Here is a 21,849-nt window from a genome sequence, read left to right as displayed (position 1 = left end):
GGATACTCTGTCTCCCTCTCTCTCTGCCCCTCCCCTGCTTGTTCTCTCTTTCTCTCAAAAATAAACATTAAAAATATTTTTTAAATAAATAATCTTAGACAATAATAAAGTTTATGCCATTGACTTATTGTAAATTACTAAATATTCTTTGAGGGTTTTTTCCAGTACCTATCAGAGATTTTGTTTTGATTTAGTCTGGTTCTTAATAGTTGTAAGCTGATTGTCCAAACTTCTTAAGGGATAAAAGCTAAACATTACAGCTTCTCCCCTCTCAGAGTTACCACATTAGCACCATCAACCTTACTACCAACAGTACAGCAATAACCAATGGTAGAGTAATTGCATTCTTTAATAATATAAAGCATTATCCTTTTTTTTAAAAAAAGGGTTTTTTTTAATGTTTATTTTTGAGAAACAGTGCATGAGTAGGGGAGGGGCAGAGAGAGAGAGGGAGACACAGAATCGGAAGCAGGCTCCAGGCTCTGAGCTGACAGCACAGAACCTGATGTAGGACTTGAACCCACGAAATAAGAGATCCTGACCTGAGCTGAAGTCCGACACTTGACCAACTGAGCCTCCCAGGTACCCCTAAAGCATTATTCTTGAAGCATCCCATTTAGGTGATTATAGTTCCTTTTCCTTTCCTTCTTTTTCCTGCTCCTTTTCCACCCTTAAAATTCACCCTTTTTCTCATCTCCACCCTAAACCTTACTGGAATATGACATCTTTAGTGTTGGATAAAGTGGCAGTGGCAGTGTGGAAATTGATTGTATTTACATTAAAATAATCAGCTAATTAATTTCAAAGTGAAGTTAGCACCAAGATAAAAAATAGCTATGTAGTCAAAATAGTGCCCATTTTAATGTCAGATAAGTATAAGTTTTCTTCACTCATTATCATGGAGATACCATATATATTTAACATTTTCTGAGTGTCTCTCCAAATATTGAAGTGAAGGACAAAGGTAGGTTGAATCAGAAAATAAGCAAAATATTTTTGGCCTTCAAAGATTTGGTTAAATGAAGCACAACACAGAAAAGTTCCCAAATAGAAGCATCACTCAGGTAAAACCTACCAGTTTGCCTTAAATACATTTATATACTGTTCAGGTTATTGCTGCATCACAAACCACTCCAAACCTTAATGGCTTTAACAATATAATCTCTCTCTTGCATCTGGAGACGGGCTCAGACCCTCATTGAGCTGCAGATAGATGATGGTTGAGGCTGGAGCCATCTGAAGGCTTTCTGTCACACATCTGGTATCCAGACTGATACAGATGGAATACCTGAGGGCTGATCAGGCAACTCCACACACAACCTCCTGATATGACTAGTTTGGACACTCACAAAATGGAGTCTCAGGGTAGATGAACTTACACACAGCTAGCTTCCTCAGAGTGAGTTCTAAGAGACCCAGGTGAAAGAAAGCTTCACAGCTTTTAGGACCTAGGCCCGGAAACTACATAGCACCATTTTTATTTGTCAAAATTGTCACAGACTAGAGTGGGTTCTGAGGGCTGACCAAAAATACACTCCACTTCTCAATGGAGGAATACCAAGTTACCACAGCTGCCATTGGAAGGAAGATTTCTATGAAGATCATAACTTCTGAAGCCAGAATCTTTCCATATCTTTAAACCCTGTGCCAAGCACAATCATAGTGGTATACAATCAGGTACATAATTTCAGTATGAGCAAAACCTGAGGTAAATACTACATAAAACCACTAAATTTGAAGCCACAAATATGCTCATAGTTCTTTTATCCAATTGTATGTAAAATGAGCTAAGGGGTGCCTGGGTGGCTCAGTAGGTTGAGCGTCTGACTCTCGACTTCAGCTTAGACCATGATGTCACCGTTAATGGGTTCGAGCCCCATGTCAGGGGATGCACTGACAGTGTGGAGCATGGTTGGGATCCTCTCTCTCTCTCCCTCTCTCTCCGTCTCTCTCTGCCCCTTTCCCACTCCCCCCCCCAATAAACTTTAAAAATGAGCTAACTGTTTCTACACCTTACTGTAATAGTTAATTTCTATGACTATGTTTTAAGGAAATTGTTGAGAATATAAATATCTGTGTCTATATTCCTAGCCAAAGTTCACTGCCTTTAAAGAACATGTTTCCAGAGATCCCCACCCCTTGCATAACAGCTGGAAAGGATGAAATGGAAGTACACTATTGAAGGTTCTTATGCTATACCTGTAGGAATATAATATCACTTGAGGGGTGCCTGGGTGGTCAGTTGGTTAAGTGTCCAACTTTGGCTCAGGTCATGTTCTCACAGTTTGTGAGTTTGAGCCCCATGTCAGGCTCTGTGCTGACAGCTCAGAGCCTGGAGCCTGCTTTGGATTCTCTGTCTTCCTCTCTCTCTCTCTGCCCCTCCCCTGCTCGCTCTCTCTCTCTCTCTCTCTCTCTCTCTCAAATAAATAAATAAACATTAAAAAAAAAGGAATATAATATCACTTGAAATTAGACCATGTTAAGAAATGTAGTATAAGTCTTAAAGCATGCACTAACAACACAATAAAGTTACAACAAGTAAGTCCACAAAGGAGAGAAAATGGAATAAAAAATACTCAATTATTCCAAAAGAAAACAGAGAAAGAAATGGGAACAAAGACCAAATAGAAGACAGATAACAAGAATGTAGATTTAAACCTCATCCTATCAGTAATCATATTAAATGTAAATTGCTTAAACACAGAATTAAAAAATAGAATATAAAAGGAAGACCTAACTGTATACTTTCTACAAGAAACCACTTTATTTTTTTTTAACGTTTACTTATTTTTGAGACAGAGACAGAGCATGAACAGGGGAGGGGCAGAGAGAGAGGGAGACACAGAATCTGAAACAGGCTGCAGGCTCTGAGCGGTCAGCACAGAGCCCCACGCGGGGCTCGAACTCACGGACAGTGAGATCATGACCTGAGCCGAAGTCAGACGCTTAACCAACCAAGCCACCCAGGCGCCCCGAGAAACCACTTTAAATATGAACACAGAATTACTTAAAAGTAGAAAAGTGGGGAAAAAAGTACAAAAAAATATAAAGATATATTGGGGCACCTGGCTGGCTGTTGACAACTCTTAATCTCAGGGTCATGACTTCAAGCCCCATGTTGAGCATAGAGGTTACTTAAAAAATATTTTTTAAAAGATGTATCATGTCAACACCAATTAATAGAAAAGTTGAGGGCACCAGGGTGGATCAGTCAGTTGAGTATCTGACTCAATTTTGGCTCAGGTCATGATCCCAGGGTCATGGGATCGAACCCCATGTCAGGCTCTATGCTGAGCGTGGAGCCTGCTTGAGATTCTGTCTGTCTTCCTCTATCCCTCTCGCTCGCTCTCTCTCTCTCTCAAATAAGAAATAAGTAAAAAGGTAGAATGTCTACAATAATAACAAAGGGGCTATAGTTATCTCAAAGCTGGACTGGGGAACAGTGTACATTCAAGTTTATTTACATAACTGTTAGTAGGTTTTGGGTCTTACTATTGGCCAGCAACATCAGTTTCTTGCCACATGTACCTTTCCATAGCACAGCTCACAACATGGCAGTTTGCTTCCCTCAGAGTGAGGGAGAGCTCTGAGAGACCTAAAGGTGCCCACACCTAGTCATGAGGTGCAGCCCACATTCAAAGGGAGGGGATTATACAAAGGCATGAACACCAGGTGGAGTTATTAAGGGCTGTCTTTGAGGCTATCTGCCACACCTTCCAGTAAGAATCTGCTGTCATCCTTGCTTGTTGTGTACATAGTGTATCTTTTTACTGTGGCTGATTTTAAGATAATCTCTGTATCACATTTTAAGCAATTTGATTTTGATTTGCCAGTATATATTTTTCTTCACATTTTTTTAAATGTTTATTTATTATTGAGAGACAGGGAGAGCATCAGCATGGGAGGGGAAGAGAGAGGAGGAGACACAATCTGAAGCAGGCTCCAGACTCTGAGCTGTTAGCACAGAGCCTGATACAGGGCTCAAACTCAGAAACCAAGAGATCATGAATGACCTGAGCCAAAGTTGGACGCTCAACCGACTGAGCCACCCAGGGGCCACTTTTTCTTCACATTTCTAATGCTTGCAGTTCATTGAGATTTGTGGATCCATAGATTTATATTTTTCATCCAATTTATAAAAATTGCAGCCATTGTTTCTTCAAATAACTTTTCTGTCTCTTCTCCTTTGGGAACTCTGGTTACATTATTAGTGAACTGAAGTCCCATAGCTCACTGATTAATCTCTTTTCAGTTTTTTTTTTCTCTGTTTCATTTTGGATAGTTTCAATTGCTGTCTTCAAATTTACCTTTTTTCTTCTGTAATGCCCAATCTGCCTTTAATGCCATTCAGTGTACTCATCACTTCTAGAAGTTCCATATATTTTTGGTGTTTTGGTTTTATGTATATCTTCCACATCTCTACTTAATATGTTTAATCTTTCCTCTAGCTTCTTGACAAATATGGAACACCATTATAATTGTAGAAATGTCCATGTCTGTTGACTGTACTGTCTTTGTCTGTTCCTGGTCAATTTTGATCATAGAATTTTTTCCTCTTGATTACCAGTCGAATCTTTCTGCTTCTTTGCATGCCTAATAATTTTTAATTGTATACCATAGATTATGAATTTTATTTTGTTGAGTACTGAATTTTTTCCTATAATAATCCTTAAACTGTTTTTATGGGATATGACTAAGTTAACTGGAAACAGTTTTATCCCTTTGCATCTTACCTAAACAGAGCAGTGCTTACTCTAGGATCATTTTGTCCCTCTTTTTCCTGTCTCCATAGTTTACCTTTTCCAGAATGTCATATAGTTGGAATCACACTATACTATACTAATACTATACTGTACTAATACTATACTGTACTGTACTATACTATACTATACTTACTATATGTAATCTTTTCAGATTGGCTTCTTTCACTTAGTATTTGTATTTAAGTTTTCTCCATGTCTTTTTGTGACTTGATAGTTTTTTTTAGTACTGAACAATATTCCATTGTCTGTATGTACCACGATTTATCCATTTGCCTACTGAAGGACATCTTGGTTGGTGGCCAATTTTGTCAATAAAGCTGCTATAAACATCTGTGTGTGTGGAATTTAAAATACAAAACAGATGAACATAAGGGAAGGGAAGCAAAAATAACATAAAAACAGAGAGGGAGGCAAACCATAAGAGACTCTTAAATACAGAGAACAAACTGAGGGTTGTTGGAGGGGCTTGGGTGGGGGGATGGGCTAAATGGGTGATGGGCATTAAGGAGGGCACTTGTTGGGATGAGCACTGGGTGTTATATGTAAGTGATGAATCACTAAATTCTATTCCTGAAATTAACTAAAAAACAAAACATCTGTGTGCAGGTTTTGTGTAGACATAAGTTTTCACCTCCTTTGGGTAAGTACCTAGGAGCACAATTGCTGGACTGTATGACAATATGTATAGTTTTGTATGAAACCACCAAACCATCTTCCAAAATGGCTGAGCATTGTGCATCCCCACCAGCAGTGAATGAGAGTTCCTGTTTCTCCACATCCCTGTCAGCATCTGGTATTGTCAGTGTTCTGGATTTTGACCATTCTAATAGGTGTATGGTGGTATCTTGTTTTAAGGCAAGACCTTTTTGATTACTCTACCCAATGCCCTGTGGATTATGTGATTTCTCACTTGAGATGGCAGTATTCCTGGCCCTGTATGAGTTTTGGGAATTCTATCTAATCCTTTGTGCAATACTTTCTCCAGCCTTGGTTACTTTCCTTATACACATACACTGATCATTATTTAACTGAAACTCATATACTATTCAACTGAAACACATTATTCAACTGAAACTCAACTGAAAACTTCTGCAAATCTTTGGAGTTCCCTCTTGGTAGCTGTCTCTTTTCAGGCATTCTGCCCTTTAAAATATAGCCACTTTGGATTCCTCAGACTTCCAGCTCTGCCTCATTTCAGAAAGACGACTATGCTCTGTGTTCCCCCTCACTACATCATGATGATTTGGATTTTTTTTATGTTTATTTATATTTGAGAGAGAGACACATACACAGAGCACGAGCAGGGGAGGGACAGAGAGAGAGGGAGACACAGAATCCGAAGCAGGCTCCAGGCTCTGAGCTGTCAGCACAGCACAGAGCCTGATGAGGGGCTCGAATTCACAAACCGTGAGATCATGACCTGAGCCAACTGAGCCACCCAGCAGCCCTGATTTGGAAATTTTTTATAGGCTGTTAAAACAATTATAGGATTCACCTTACTTGTTTCCCACTGCTCCAGGATCAGTTTCATTTTTCTGATGTCCAGTGACCTGAGAACTGTTGTCTCATTTTTAAAAAATGTTTTTGTTATTTTGAGAGAGAGAGAGCACAAGCAGGGGAGGGGCAGAGAGGGAGACACAGATTCCGAAGCAGGCTCCAGACTCCATGCTGTCAGCACAGAGCCTGATGTGGGGCTTGAACCCACGAGCTGTGAGATCATGACTTGAGCCTAACTGAGACACTTAACCAACTGAGTCACCCAGGCGCCCTTGTCTCATTTTTTGATCCAGTTTTTCAGTTGTTCCAGTCCCTGATATTCCATATTGGCAGTAACAGAAGTCTTTATTATTATAAATGTAGGCAGGATAATGGTAGTAGAATTATACTCTTTGTATTATAGTAAAATTATATGATGTTTTAGATTTCCTTCAAAAGAATCCAGTAGGTTGGGAGATCAAGTAAGGGATATTGATGAAATGAGTATCCATAAATTGATGATGATTACAGTATTTGACAGGTGAATGATAGTTCATTGTATTATTTTCCCCATATTTGGGTGTATTTGACATTTTCCATTATAAAAAATAAATATATTTATACAAATCTATAGTAATCAAGCTAGTGTGATACTTATATAGGGATATACATATATTCATGGAATAGAAGTGATAACCCAGAAATAACCTCTACTTTTATGGTCAATTGCTTTTTGAAAAGAGTACCAAGACCATACAATGGGGAAAGCATTCTTTTCAACAAATCATGCTGGGACAAGTAGATAGCCATATGCAAAAGAATGAAGTTAGACCCCTATGTCTCACACCACATACAAAAATTAACTCAAATTAATGATAGACCTAACTGTAAACGCTACAATTTATAAAACTCTCAGGGGAAAAAAAATGTACATCTTGAGGTTGATCCCTCTCACCTTTGTCAAACTCTTTATTTGACTTCCAGGGCACTACATCTGTCTTCATTATTCTACTATTACCATCGCTACAGCTATTCTTTTTTTTTTTTTTTTTTTTTTTGGTGACTTTTGCTGGATCTGCCTTTTCTCTCCAACTTCTAATGTTTGAAATGCCACCAGAGTTCAACCCTTCCTCCTCTACTCTTTTCTATCTACACTCACTACATTAATAATCTCATTCAGTCTTTCATTTTTATATAACAGCTTTGGGCTAAAGACTCCCATATTGGAGTCTCCAGTACAGACCTGACTGAACTCCAGACTCATATATTCAAATGTTTACTCAATTTATATTATTGAATATGTAAAAGGTAGCTCAATCCTAACATGTCCAAAATAACTCCTAAATGCCCTCCCAATCACACACACACGCACACACGCACACACACTTTCTCCTATTGCAACAGAATTCCCTATATGTGCACATGTCAACATCACTGCTCAAGCCTAAAGTCTTGGAGTCATCCTTGACCCTCCCTTTCTCTCACCCAAACCCAATATCCAATAGCTTAGCAATTCCTGACAAGTCAATCTTCAAAATTTAGCCAGAATTTGGCCTCTTCTCGCCACTCTCACTATTCCTACCCTAGTCTAAGTCACTATCTCTCCTGGATTACTGCAGTAGGCTGTCTGGTCCTCCTCATTTTTACTTTGCCCTTCCATGCTACTGTATTTTGAATGGATGAAAGACAATCCATTCTCAACACAGAAGACACTGACCTGTAAACGCATAAATCACATCACTCCACTACTCAAAATCCTTCAATGACTCCCCATCTAACTCAAGAGTAAAAGCCAAAATTCTGTAAGGCCCTATGTTATCTGCTCTGCCTTAACTCTCTGACCTCATCACCTCGTACCCTACACTTCAACCACTCCATTTCACCTACACTCCCACATTAGCCTCCGAGATCATGAACACTTTCCTCAGTGTTTTTGGACTTCTGCCAGAAATGATCTTCTGGAAAGATATTTACATTGATGCACTCAAATCTGTATTCAAATGTCACCTACAAAACGAAGGCCTCCCTATCGACATCAGTAGTAACCCACCTCTACACTTTCTCTCTTTCCTGCCTATTCTCCTTAGCATTTGTTACTGTCAGCATTCAATAAATACAACATGTTTATCTTCTTTATCTCCCTCACTATAGTGAAAGTACCATAAGCACAGAAGTTTTTTGTTGTTGATTTCTTTTCATTGCTGTTGAGAACAGTAACTGGTCCACACTGGTCACAAAATGAATCCTTATTAAATCATGGATCATGTTTATTAATATGAAGATAGTCATTGAATGAAATGTAACAGTGAAAAATTATAAATGTTAAATATTGAATGATGTATGAATGATTAAGTACTATATAAAGTACAGTATATAAAAGGAATATCATGCAGTCATTAAAAACTATCTGTTTCTAAGAGGAAGCCAGCCTACACATTATATTTGGCAATATATTTTAACAGTTGCTTCAGAGTGTTCAGACAGAAGCAAGCTGCCTTGATAAAACTGAAATTGTCTTTCTTTTTTACAAAATTTCACACGGCCTTTATAGAAAGATGAGCTACAGCTTTCGTTAGTCTTGATGGTGGAGTTAAGCAGTCAAAAGACAAACATAGGCTCCTCGTTCTGGCAACCAGAATTAACCAGTAATCATCTACTTTACCCCTCTTATTCCCCCTCCCTTTTTCCTCCCCCCCTTTCTACCAGGTACTAGCTCATGGAGTGCAATCAATGTCCTGAAGCAGTGTAGGTATCATCCTTTCTGACTGTAGCCAAAGAGAAAATGGTAAAGCCTAGAGAGCACTGGGGGGGAACTGGAAGCCCAGGCATTTAACACAATCTCTAGGCACCTAATAACTACCAAACTTCTGGGGAAGACTCTGGAAGAGTGCAATCAAATTAGTAGTATCATGTAGTAATAACAGCTATACCAATGAAAAACTCTTATCCCTAATTCCTGAAAATAAAAAATTAATTGATGATGAACTATACTTATGAAAGAGGTAGATTTTGTGATATTTAAAATATACAACAATAAAGCTGTTAAAAATTGATGAATAATTTGCACTACAACTTCTATCTTATTTTATTTATACACACATTGTGATTTATTTATATTTTAAAAAGTAATATATTTTAACATTTTTTTATTGATTGGTTTATTTGTATTTACCATGACATAGTGGTTGCTTTTCAACTCTACCTAGGCCTGTCTCCCCAGCAGTTGTGATAACCTTGATATCCTTAGGAGACTTAATGACTTAATGCACCATGGACTGAAAGAGTAGAGATTCTCAACCTGGGCTGCATGTTAGAATTATAAGGGGAGCTTTTAAAATATACTGTTGCTGGGGCGCCTGGGTGGCTCAGTCAGTTTAGCATCCAACTCTTGATTTTGGCTCAGGTCATGATCTCACTGTTATGAGAATGAGTACTGAATCGGGCTTTGCACTAAGTATGGAGCTGCTTGAGATTCTGTCTCTCTGATTCTACTGCTCACCATCTCCCTCTCTCAAAACAAACAAACAAAAAGACAAAAAAAAAAACCCCAAAAACCAACCCACAATAAAACATGATGCCAGGGCCGCACTCTAAACCAATGAAATTAGAACCTCTGGGGGTTGGGGGAAAGTTCCTCAAAAAATTAAACATAGCAGGGCATCTGGGTGGCTCAGTCGGTGAAGCAACCACCTCAATTTTGGCTCAGATCATGATCTCACAGTTCATGAATTTGAGCCCCATGTCGGGCTCTGCGCCGACAGTATGGAGCCTGCTTGGGATTCTCTCCCACTCTCTCTGCTCCTCCCCCTCTCATTCTATATCTGTCTCAAAAATAAAGAAACATTAAAAAAAGTAAATATAGAATTACCATATGATCAAGCAATCCCACTTCTGGGTATGTCCAAAAGAAGTGAAAGCCAGGGACTCTAAGAGATATTTCATTATTCACAACAGCCAAAAGGTCAAAACAACCCAAGTTGTTATCCATTAACAGATGGATAACAAAATGTGGTATATACATACAATGGAATATTATTCAGCCTTAAAAATGGATATTCTGCTACATGCGACAACATGGATGAAACTGGGGGCCATTATGTGAAGCAAAATAAGCCAATTACAAAAGGACAAATACTATTATGATTCTTCTATGAGGATTACTCTTTGATTAGAGTAATCAAATTCATAGAGACATGAAGTAAAAGCTGATTATTAGGGGTTAAAGGGAAAAGGTGTTCAATGACAAATATTCAACCAAGTAAATTTTAAAAATAGAATTGGCTTTATTAATTGAGTCATGAATTGGGCAGCATCCCACATACCAAATAGAGTGGTGCTCCATCAAGTTGCAGAAAAGGAAAGATTTTTAAAGATAGAGAAGGAGGATAAAAAAGGAATTTAGCAAAGAATCCATTGTGTAAGGCATGGTCACCCTCCTGATGGTAACAGAAGGGGTCTATCAGTGAATTTCCTCGTACTGACCAGTAAATTCCATGTTGGCTAGTTAAAGATTACATTCCTGGGGGTAGGGATGGGCAGAGAGGTTGAAACTGCAGTCAGGTTAGGTATTAAGTCTTGGCTTGCTGATGTGGGGCTCTTAATATAGTGGTTCCATTTGAGGTCTGTGGTTTTCTTTTTAACAGGGAATGGGGACTTATTTAATGGGTATAAGAGTTTCAGTTTGGGAAGATGAAAAATTCTAGAGATGGATGGTGGTGATGGTTGTACAACAATGTGAATGTACTTAATGCCATTGAACAAGTACACTTAAAAATGATTACAAAGAGGAGTGCCTGGGTGGCTCAGTCAGTTAAGTGCCTGACTTCAGCTCAGGTCATGATCACATGGTTCATGAGTTCAAGCCCCACATTGGGCTGGCAGCTCAGAGCCTGGACACTGCTTTGAATTCTGTCTCCCTCTCTCTCTGCCTCTCTCCCACTTGTGCATATGCTCTCTTTCTCTCTCAAAAATAAATAAACATTAAGAAAATGATTACAAAGATAAATTTTATGTTATGACTATTTTACCATGTACACTGACACACACTTCAAATTCTTACCATGGCCCCTGGCTTCTTCTTTAATCTTATCACTTACCAATTCCTTCCCCTCATTAACAGGACTTCAGTGATATTAGCATCCTTGCTGAGCCGAGAACACACTAAGCATGTACTCCCTATCTGCTCTACATGGCATGCATTTTCCTGTTTCAGGCCTTTGCTCAAATGGTCTCCAGAAAAAATCTAGAGGGTGAAAAATAATTTTCCCTCTACTGTTCTGAGTCCTGGCTGTGAACCCTGTAATAAAAGATTAACAAGAGAAAAACAGATTTATTAACATGTATGCCTCATGTATACATGGAGGATATTTAGAAAAAAAATAGTAATTCACTGAGGTTGCTTAGAATTCAGGCTTAAATATCATCTTAATAGGGAAAGGGAAGTGGGAATGTAGGCCTCTCAGGGAAGAATGATTTTTAGAAAAGATGAATGAGCCCTTAGAAGAGTAGATGGGATATGATATTTTGACAAAATTTGTCTGGATGTGGTCTCCACTTCTACTCTGGAAACCCCAGTGTTGGGGTTTATGACAACAGAGATTTTTTTTAGATTTGTCTTTAGGCAAATAAAGGGAGCTCAGAGAAAGCTTCTGACCGCATTTGCTGTTTTTCAAGTGCCTACAGCTCAGAAATAATTAGTATACCAAAGCAGCAGATTTTGAAGTGGCATGTCCTGAATACCTACATATTTTAGGGTGGTATATTGTTACCGTTCATTACAATGTAAACTTCATGACTACAGAGACTTTATTTACTGCTGTGAAAAAGCCACATAAAACAGTTGTTCAATGAATGTTTACCTTTTTTTTTTCTTAAATTTTTTTTCAACGTTTATTTATTTTTGGGACAGAGAGAGACAGAGCATGAACGGGGGAGGGGCAGAGAGAGGGAGACACAGAACCGGAAACAGGCTCCAGGCTCTGAGCCATCAGCCCAGAGCCTGAGGCGGGGCTCGAACTCACGGACCGTGAGATCGTGACCTGGCTGAAGTCGGCCGCTTAACCGACTGCGCCACCCAGGCGCCCCTACCTTTTCTATATCATATACACAGTACCTGTATAATTAAGATTTTAATTTCGAAAGACAGAAAACCCTGTATTACTTAAATTCTTCGATATCAACACTTAACATTCAAAAGAAAAAAAATGTGCACAAGAAACATGAAGCTTAAAAGGGAGCACTGGAGGCCAGTTACCTAGATATGGGTGAGAGGTGTTGGGTTTTCAGCTGCCCTTATCCACTGCTTCTAAGATACTCTGTCCAAAACAAGAGAGAACCACCTCCCATACGAAGGGGAGCTAACAAAACCAACACCTTCCTAAGTATCAACTACAAGCATTCAGAAAGGCCTACAGACAGGATGACGTGTGTTTCTGGTGTCCCTAGAAACAGTGCAGTTTCCTCACTTGTGGCCAAGTGCCCATCTCAGACCTCCAGGGCTGGAGCGCAACCCGGGTCTCTCTGGTCTGCATCTCTATGGTTGGGAAGCGAGAAAGCCGGAAGTGGGCCGCCGGTGGGGGAAGGGAGCGAGGGGCGGGGCCGCGAGGGGCGGGGCCGCTGCAACCACCTCCGCTGCGGATCGAAACGAGATGGCGGCCACTGAGGGGGTCGGGGAGGCTGCGCGGGGCAGCGCGTCCGGTCAGCCGGAGCCGCCGCCGCCCCAGCCGCACCCTCCGCCGCCCCAGCAGCAGCAGCCCCAGGAAGAAGCTATGGCGGCTGAGTCCGGAGAAGCGGTGGCGTCCCCTATGGACGACGGGTTCCTGAGCCTGGACTCGCCCACCTATGTCCTGTACAGGTAACGCCCACAGCAGGGCCGCCGCGGCGGAGGCCCTTCCCTTGAAGGCGTGTGCTCAACCCGGCCGGCGGTTCCGGGTAGGCTCCTCTGGCCTCAGTGTGTCCGGCCGAAGTTTCCGCCGCTTCCCTGGCCGGCCGGCCGGGGTAGGGGGGCGCGCTCGCGGCCCTCGCGCTCTTTTCGGGGTTGCTTTTTCCCGGAGTCAACGTTGTCACCTAGAGACAGAGGGGAGACCAGAGAGCAAACAGCGTAGAAACTGCAACACACTGGACAACACTCTTTCTTAGGCTGTTTGGGTGTGATTCAGGAATTCAAGAAATATCCCGCTCTCTTGCATGCTCCCACAACGCTAGCCTGATAATCTGAGTACCGAAGGGTTTGAGTGCTGTTTAATAGCCGGGCAGGAAATAATTATTTAAATATAAATAAGGTCCGGATTTGCTCACTTTAAAAACAAGGTGTAAGGGCTTCCCAGAAGTTTGCACTGTTAAAGTGGAGACAGCTAGTGTAAGGTCTTTAAGGTCTGGGACATTTTCTTTCAACATTTTCTTTAATATTTTAGCACCTACCATCAGGCACCGAGTTTAGGCTATAAGACTGAAAAGGTATTTGTTCTTAAGCTGTGTAATACATCCCTACATCACCTCCTACATAATACAAGAGGTGTGCAGTAGCCAGTATAGGGTACTTTGTAACTTTCTTGCTTTTTCTCCCCAGTCTCATCCCTGTCAGTTCTTTGCTTTCTGGTAATGCCAGTTCCCTAGCTGCAATGAACTTGCAAAGACAATGGAGAAATCCTTGTGACTTATTTTTCTTTTGTCTTGTTTTTTTTTCTTATGCAGTTCTAGGTAAACCCATTAGATAGCTTATTTGCCTTGGTTTTATGAATGAGTGAAAGTCACTATCCAGATTTTGTTATTGGAGTTTTACTCATTTAATTTGGCTGTGGTAGCCCCATAATCCTCACACCTCCTCTCTGAATTGTAAAATATTCAGCTGCTTCACTTGGCTCTGTCTGATTTTTCAGTGACTAAATGATAGCCTTACCTTTCTCGTGCCATTCCCCCAGTCTCTAGGTCTCACTTCACAACTTCAAGATTGAGTAGATGCCACAGAATCTTTGCTGCCAGTAGCTGATCAGTATAGAGAAGTAAAAGATGACTGGAAGGAAAAGAATATAAGTAAAAGAGTGGTTAAGACAAGTTTGGGCAGTTTGTACAGAAATATCTATAGGCACCCTTTGGTGCCGCTAAAATGTTCTTTTAGCATTTATAATGAGAAGTAGGTTTCAGTGAATGCTTACTGTATGTATTACTTACTATGTATATATTAGTATATATACGGAATATATTTACTAGCCATGTGCTTACTGTTAAACACATTTAAGTGCTTAACGTGTTATCTCATTTAGTCCTCCAAATAGTCTTCTAAGGCTGGGTAGCATCTCCATTTTATCAGTGAAGGCTGGGTAGCATCTCCATTTTATCAGTGAAGAAACTGAGGCCCAGAGAGATTAAGTAAGTTTCTCAAGGTCACACAGCTGGTAAGTGGTAGAGCCTACATTCTAAATCAGACAGTTGTCAGGTTCCAGAGCCTGCTCTGTAAAGACCAACTGGACCCCCTTGCAGTATACAGTAAACTAATAGTGTTTACTTTGATTTTAAAATGTGAGTTCCTAGCAAATTGTTATTCAATGTTTATAAATGCTGACTAACTGCAAAAAGTCTCATTAAACCAATGAACTGAATTGATTTCTAGGGTAAAACTACTGTGTACCTACTGCAAAAAAACATGTTTTTCCACTTCTATAAAAACTTTAAGTTTGGGAACTATTGTTTAATTTCAGTGACAGATTTTCATTTTTCTTTATGTTACTTTAAAAGTTTAATATGTAAAGCAAAATGGCAAAACTTGGTAATGAAGAATCCAACCACAATTACATTAATGTATTTATAATTGACTAATATGGATGCAAGTGTAATTGTTGCTATTGTTAAAAACACCAGAGTTGTTCTTTCTTCTTATGTGTTTGAATACAATCACTGAAAAAATATATTTATTTCAGGGACAGAGCAGAATGGGCTGATATAGATCCAGTGCCGCAGAATGATGGCCCCAATCCAGTGGTCCAGATCATTTATAGTGAAAAATGTAAGTTTATTTTTATTAGGAAAAAGTCTATAAGTCAAACTTAGTAGCAGAGTTGAAATTGACAACTATATGGCTAGGTAGATGACAGGTTTTTGTCTAATAAAGATTTAAATGACTTAAGCTAATACTGTTTTTTATAATTCATTTTCATGGTTAAAACTTTCATTTTGTCCAAAGAATGGACATATCCTAAGTATAAATAATGAATAATACATTATAATATGTAATAGCTACAATATGGTTATGCTTTTCATTTACTGTGTAATCTGCACACAGGATACAGCATAAATGAGTTATTGTTTTATGTAGAATAAACTTAGGTTGCTGAAACTTGCACATTTTGAAATATATTTCAGCAGTGAAGTGCTAGGCTCAGTTGGAATACATTTACTGACATTAAAATGAGTGGATTATTTTCTTTGACAAAGTATCATTCTTTCATAATGAATGTGAATGAAAATGCTTTGTAAATTGAAGGTCATGCAAATGTTAATTGTTAGTTGTTCTTCTAAGAAAGGATAGATGAATAAAATGGAATGCTAGTTTTGTATTTTTGTGTGCGTGTATAATTCTGATTTAAATTAGTTCTGCCCCCCACCCCAAACCTCATACCTTTTCTGTGTGCGTATATATGTACATGTTTCAGTTAAAGCTCTGTTATCCAAGATCATTCCTTTTTTAGGAAAAGCATTTATTGTACTTTTCTGACTATGAAGTAATGCCAAGAAATGTTTGAAAAGCAAGAATAATGGTCTGAAGGTTTGACCTATCAAATATGAAAATGTAGTACTAAAAATAACGTGTGGAACTAGTGCAGAAATAAATAGATTTGGTAAGAAATCTAAAAATAGATGAGCATAGATGGGAACTTAATATTTGATAAAAAGAACATCTTATAACTGTATGAAAAGATGGATTAATCAGATTGGTTTTGCAGCAGTTGTCTATGCATTTGGTTATAAGCAAAATTATATCCTTGTTTCATGTCTTAATTGGAAATAAATTACAGATGAATTAAACTTCTAAAACAAGACTAAACATACTAGGAGCAAACAAAAGAATAATCTTTTGTTCTTTTGGTGAAGAAGGTATTATTAGGCAAGATGTAAAACTCAGAATTGAGGAAAAGATCAGAAGATGTAACTGCATAAATGCAAAACTTTCACATGATGAAGAGAGATGATACAAAGATAGAATTCGTGAGAAGAGATCTGTGAAGAAATGTTAACCTCACTAGTAATCAGAGAAGTGAAAACCACAACTTTTTCAGATTCATGAAGTCACTAACAAAGATGTTGGAAAAATAAACTGATACAATCATACATTTCTCATTATGTTAAAAATTATTTAATAAAACCGTTTTTTGCAGGCTGAAAAAATTAACGTTTAAAATTCTTACATATATCATGATTAGAAACTACAAAGGAAAAGAGAAATATGAGTTGTCAATCAAAAATTGATAGGTATATATATCAAAATTTAAAATCTGTACAAGTGAAGACACCCTGAATAAGTTAAAAGGGAAACAGCAGTATGGGAAAAGATATACCATATGAAACAGAATTGATATTCAGAACTTTGTAAGGAATTCTTACAAAAGGTTAAGGAAATAGGCAACTTAATAAAAAAATAGACAAAGGGTATATGAACTGGTAGTTTACAGAAGAGAAAATTTCGTTGGCTTTGAATTATTTTTTTTAATGTTTTTACTTAATTTTGAGACAGAGAGAGGCAGAGCATGAGCAGGGGAGAGGCAGACACAGAATCCGAAGCAGGCTCCAGGCTCTGAGCTGTCAGCACAGAGCCCAACGCAGGGCTTGAACTCACAGACTGTGAGATTATTACCTGAGCTGACGTCGGACACTTAACCAACTGAGCCACCCAGGCGCCCCAAATTCCATTGGCTTTTAAAGAGGAGGAAAAGTCCATTATCATTAGGAATGGAAGAGACACAAAATAAAATGGGCATGTTATTTCCCGAACACACGTTAAAAGGCAAAAAATTAAAACTATCTTATGATATCAGGTATTAGGACATGTGAATGGATGCATATATTTCAGATGATAATTTTCATGTTTAGCCATTTTGGGGTTTGGTTTGTCTAGTAAAACTGGAAAATGCTCATATCATAACCTTGAAATATTGCTTCTAATGATACATTCTGGTACACTCTGACATAGGACATCAGAAGATGTACTAGGAGGTTAAGAACACAAACATTAGAGATAGAACAACTGGTTTAAAAAAAAAATTCTTTTTTTTTTTTTTTTTTTAAGAGAGAGGGTACAAGTGAGCCAGGGCAGAGAGAGTGAGGGGGGAGAGAGAGAGAGTCGCACTAGGGGCAGAGGTGGGGTGGGAAAAGAGAGAGGGAAGGAGCTCACGGCTGGGGGGTGGGGGGGTTGCTCATGTTCACCAGAGGCATAGCAGAAGCTCATCGGAAGCAGGGCTCGTGCTCACCTGAAGTGGGACTCAAACTCGCTAACTGTGAGATTATGACCTGAGCTGAAGTCAGATGCTTAACTGACTGAGCTACCCAGATGCCCAAACCGGTTTAAATTCTAACTTCACCATTTTATTGGCTCTATAACTTTGGACAAATTATTTAACCTCTCTTTACCGTTATTTCCTCCTAGGTAAAATGAGGATAATCGTAACTGCAGTTGACTCTTGAATACATGAGAGTTAGGGGTGCTGACCCCCCCAACTCAGTTGAAAATCCACATATAACTTTGGACTCCTCAGAATCCTAGCCTACTGTTGCTGGCAGTCTTTCTTTAATAACATAAATAGTTGACTAACACATATTTTGTATGTTAAATGTATTATATACTGTATTCTTACAATAGAGTATGCTAGAGAAAAAATGTTATTAAGAAAATCATAAAGAGGGATGCCTAGCTGGCTCAGTCTGTAGAGCATGTGACTCTTGATCTAGAGGTCATGAGTTCAAGCTTCATGTAGGGGTATAGTTTACTTAAAAAAGAATTCATAAAAGAAAATGCAGTACTGTATTTATTGAAAAAGTCTGTGTATAAGTAGACCTGTGCTGTCCAAACCCATGTCGTTCAAGGGCCAGTACTTTATTGAGTAAGTTATACACATAAAATAATAAAACCTCTCTGGCTCAGAGTAAGTACTATATGGTTTATTTAAATCTGTAACATTTTTTGAGGAAGCATAATCTTGGAAGCCACTTACATTTTGTTTTGGAAATTGGATAAATAAAATGTATCATTGTCATACAGTTGAGTACTAGATAACCATTAACAGGATCTAGATTATTTATAACATGGACAGATCTCAGAAACAGTGTTGAGTGAAAAAAGCCACGTAAGTTTTAGAAGCTTTGGATAGGACATTATATTAAGTGTGTGATTTTTATTTTATATTTTTTAATGTTTATTTTTGAGATACAGAGTGCCAGTGGGGGAGGGGCAGAGAGAGAAGGAGACAGAGGATCCAAAGTGGGCTCTGTGCTGACAGTAGCAAACCTGATGTGGGGTTCAAACTCACAAACTGTGAGATCATGACCTGAGCTCAACTACCTGAACCATCCAGGTGCCCCTTAAATGTGTAATTTTTAGTTTAGAGAATACTTTAATATTGAAGACTACAGGAAAAAAAATCTAATGAATATAAAATTCTATTTATATAACCCCAGATTCATTTATAAGCCTATCGGTTTGGCATATATAGTTGTAAGGCGGAATATTCTATTTCTACTTGTAGAATTCTGCCCCCCAAAAAGGCATTCATATGTAAATTATGCCATGGCCTTTGTATGGAATGAATAGTGGACAAAGAGTGTTGTAGATGTGTATATGGAAGAACATAATTGAGGAGAATGGCAAAATGAAAAGCAGTGTGAATAATAATATAACAATTTCATTAAAAATAAGTAACTGGGGTGCCTGGCTGGCTTAGTCTATAGAGCATGTGACTCTTGACGGGGTCATGAGTTCAAGACCCACGTTGGTCATAAAGATTACTTAATTAAAAAGAAGAATTTAAAAAAAACGACTATGTTTATATGCTTAGAAAAATGTCTGGTAACAACCAGTACCCTTGAAAGAAATCCAGTGCATTGGAGAGTGGCATTGAAGTGGGGGAAACTTCATGTACTTTTATATTGTTTACAATGTTTGCATGGAATATGTATTCTTTCTAGTTAGAAATGTTTTTTAAAGTAAAACGTGCTCATTGTAGAAAATTTTGAGTATTAAAAATCAAAAGAAGAGTCTCATCATCAAGAAATAACTACTGTTGGGTCCCCTGGGTGGCTCAGTTGGTTAAGCGTCCGACTTCAGCCCAGGTCATGATCTCCTCTGTGGGTTCAAGCCCTGTGTTGGGCTCTGTGCTGACAGCTCAGAGCCTGGGTCCTGCTTCGGATTCTGTATCTCCCTCTCTCTCTGCCCCTCCCCACTCACTCTCTCTCTCTCTCCCAAAAATAAACATTAAAAAAAAAAAAAAAAAAAAAACAGAAAGAACCACTGTTGGGCTCTCAGTCGGTTAAGCATCTGACACTTGATTTCAGCACAGGTCATTATCTCACGGTTTGTGAGTTCGAGCCCTGCATCAGGCTCTGCACTGGTGGAGCAGAGCCTGCTTGGGATTCTCTCTCTCTGCCCCTCCCCCATGCACTCTTTGTTTCTTTTTCTGTCTCTAGAATAAGTGAATAAACTTCAAAACAAAACACTGTTACCCTCAACAAAGTAGGTTTAGAGGGAACATACCTGAACATAATAAAGCCCATATATGAAAAACCCATACCTAGTATCATCCTCAATGTGGAAAAACAGGGCTTTTCCTGTATGGTCAAGAACAAAACAGGGATGTCCACTCACCACTTCTATTCAACATGGTACTGGAAGTCCTAGCGACAGACAACAAAAAGAAATAAAAGGCATCCACACTGGTAGGGAAGAAGTAAAACTTTCACTATTTGTGGATGCCATGATACTATATATAGAAAACCTGATCATCAAAAAACTGTTAGAACTGATAAATTCAGCAAAGTCACAGGATACAAAATCGATGTACAGAAATTGCATTACAATACACCAGTGATGAAGCTGCAGAAAGAGAAATTAAGGAATCACTCCCATTTACAATTGCACCAAAAACAATAAGATACCTAGGAATAGACATAACCAAAGAGATGAAAGACCTGTACTCTGAAAAACTATAGAACACTGATGAAAGAAATTGAAGATGACACAAAGAAATGGAAAGACATTCCATGGATTGGAAGAACAAATATTGTTAAAATGTCTGTTCTTCCCAAATACCCAAAACAATCTATATATTTAATGTAATCCCTATCAAAATGCCAACAGCATTTTTCACAGAGCTAAAATAATCCTAAAGTGTGTATGGAACAACAAAAGATGCCAAATAGCCAAAGCAGTCATGAAAAAAGCAAACCTGGAGGCATCACAATTCCATACTTCAAGTTCTATTACAAAGCTGTTGTAATCAAAATAGTATGGTACTGGCACACAGATTGTGCCACACAGATTGTAGACACACAGATTGGGGCACCTGTGTGGCTCAGTCAGGTAAGCGTCTGACTCTTGATCTCAACTCAGGTCTTGATCTCAGGGTAGTGAATTCAAGCCCTGTGTTGGCTCCGTCCTTGACGTGCAGCCTACTTAAAAACACACACACACACAGATCAGTGGAACAGAATAGAAAACTCAGAAATGAATCTGCAGTTATATGGTAAATTAATCTTCAACAAAGCAGGAAAGAATATCCAATGGGAAAAAGACTTGTCTCTTCAACAAATGGTGGGAAAACTGGACAGCTACATGAGAAAGGATGAAATGACTACTTTCTTACACCCTTCACAAAAATAAATTCAGAATGAATTATAGACCTACATGTGAGACCTGAAACCATAAAAATCCTAGAACATAGGCAATAACTTCTTTGACATTGGCTGTAGCAACTTGTTTTTAGATGTCTCCTGAGGCAAGGGAAACAAAGGCAAAAATAAACTATTGGGACTTCATCAAAATCCAAAGCTTCTGCACAGTGAAGGAAACAATAAAATTAAAAGGCAGCCTATGGAATGGGAGGAAATATTTGCAAATGACATGTCTGATACAGGGTTAGTATCCAAAATATATAACTAAACCAAAAAAGTGAATAATCCATTAAAAAATGGACAGAAGACAAGTAGAGATTTTTTCAAAGAAGACAAACAAATGGCCAACAGACACATGAAAAGATATTCCATATCACTTACCAGGGAAATGCAAATCAAAACTATAATGAGATATCACCTCACAATAGTCAGAATGGCTAAAATCAACACAAGAAACAGCAGGTGTTGGCGAGGATGGGGAGCAAGTGGAACCTTCTTGCATTGTTGATGGGAATGCAAACCAGTACAGCTACTCTGGAAAACAGCATGGAAGTTCCTCAGAAAATTAAAAATAGAATCACCCTACAGTCCAGTGGTCATACTACTAGGTATTTATCCAGAGAATACAAAATACTAATCATAGGGTTACATGCATCCTGATGTCTGTCGCAGCATTATTTACAATAGTCAAATTGTGGAAGCAGCCCAAGTGCCCATCAATGGATGAGTGGATAAAGAA

At 38.7% G+C, this 21,849-nt stretch overlaps 1 protein-coding gene across 1 annotated transcript in view; it reads left to right on the top strand.

Annotated features, from left to right (window-relative positions):
• The first annotated feature begins 12,848 nt into the window (after nucleotides 1–12,848).
• The window catches only part of FNTA (farnesyltransferase, CAAX box, alpha), a 30,880-nt gene continuing 21,879 nt past the window's right edge, over nucleotides 12,849–21,849 (top strand). The window contains exons 1-2 of the mRNA XM_047855086.1: nucleotides 12,849–13,092; nucleotides 15,155–15,240. Of these exons, the coding sequence (XP_047711042.1) occupies nucleotides 12,887–13,092; nucleotides 15,155–15,240 (292 nt within the window). The 5' untranslated portion in view covers nucleotides 12,849–12,886. The remainder of the gene's footprint in view (nucleotides 13,093–15,154; nucleotides 15,241–21,849) is intronic.

Source organism: Prionailurus viverrinus, chromosome B1, assembly GCF_022837055.1.
Source record: "Prionailurus viverrinus isolate Anna chromosome B1, UM_Priviv_1.0, whole genome shotgun sequence".
In the NCBI taxonomy this organism is placed as follows: domain Eukaryota; kingdom Metazoa; phylum Chordata; class Mammalia; order Carnivora; family Felidae; genus Prionailurus; species Prionailurus viverrinus.
Note: the sequence above shows the minus strand (reverse complement) of the source record. Positions and strands in the feature narration are given on the sequence as shown.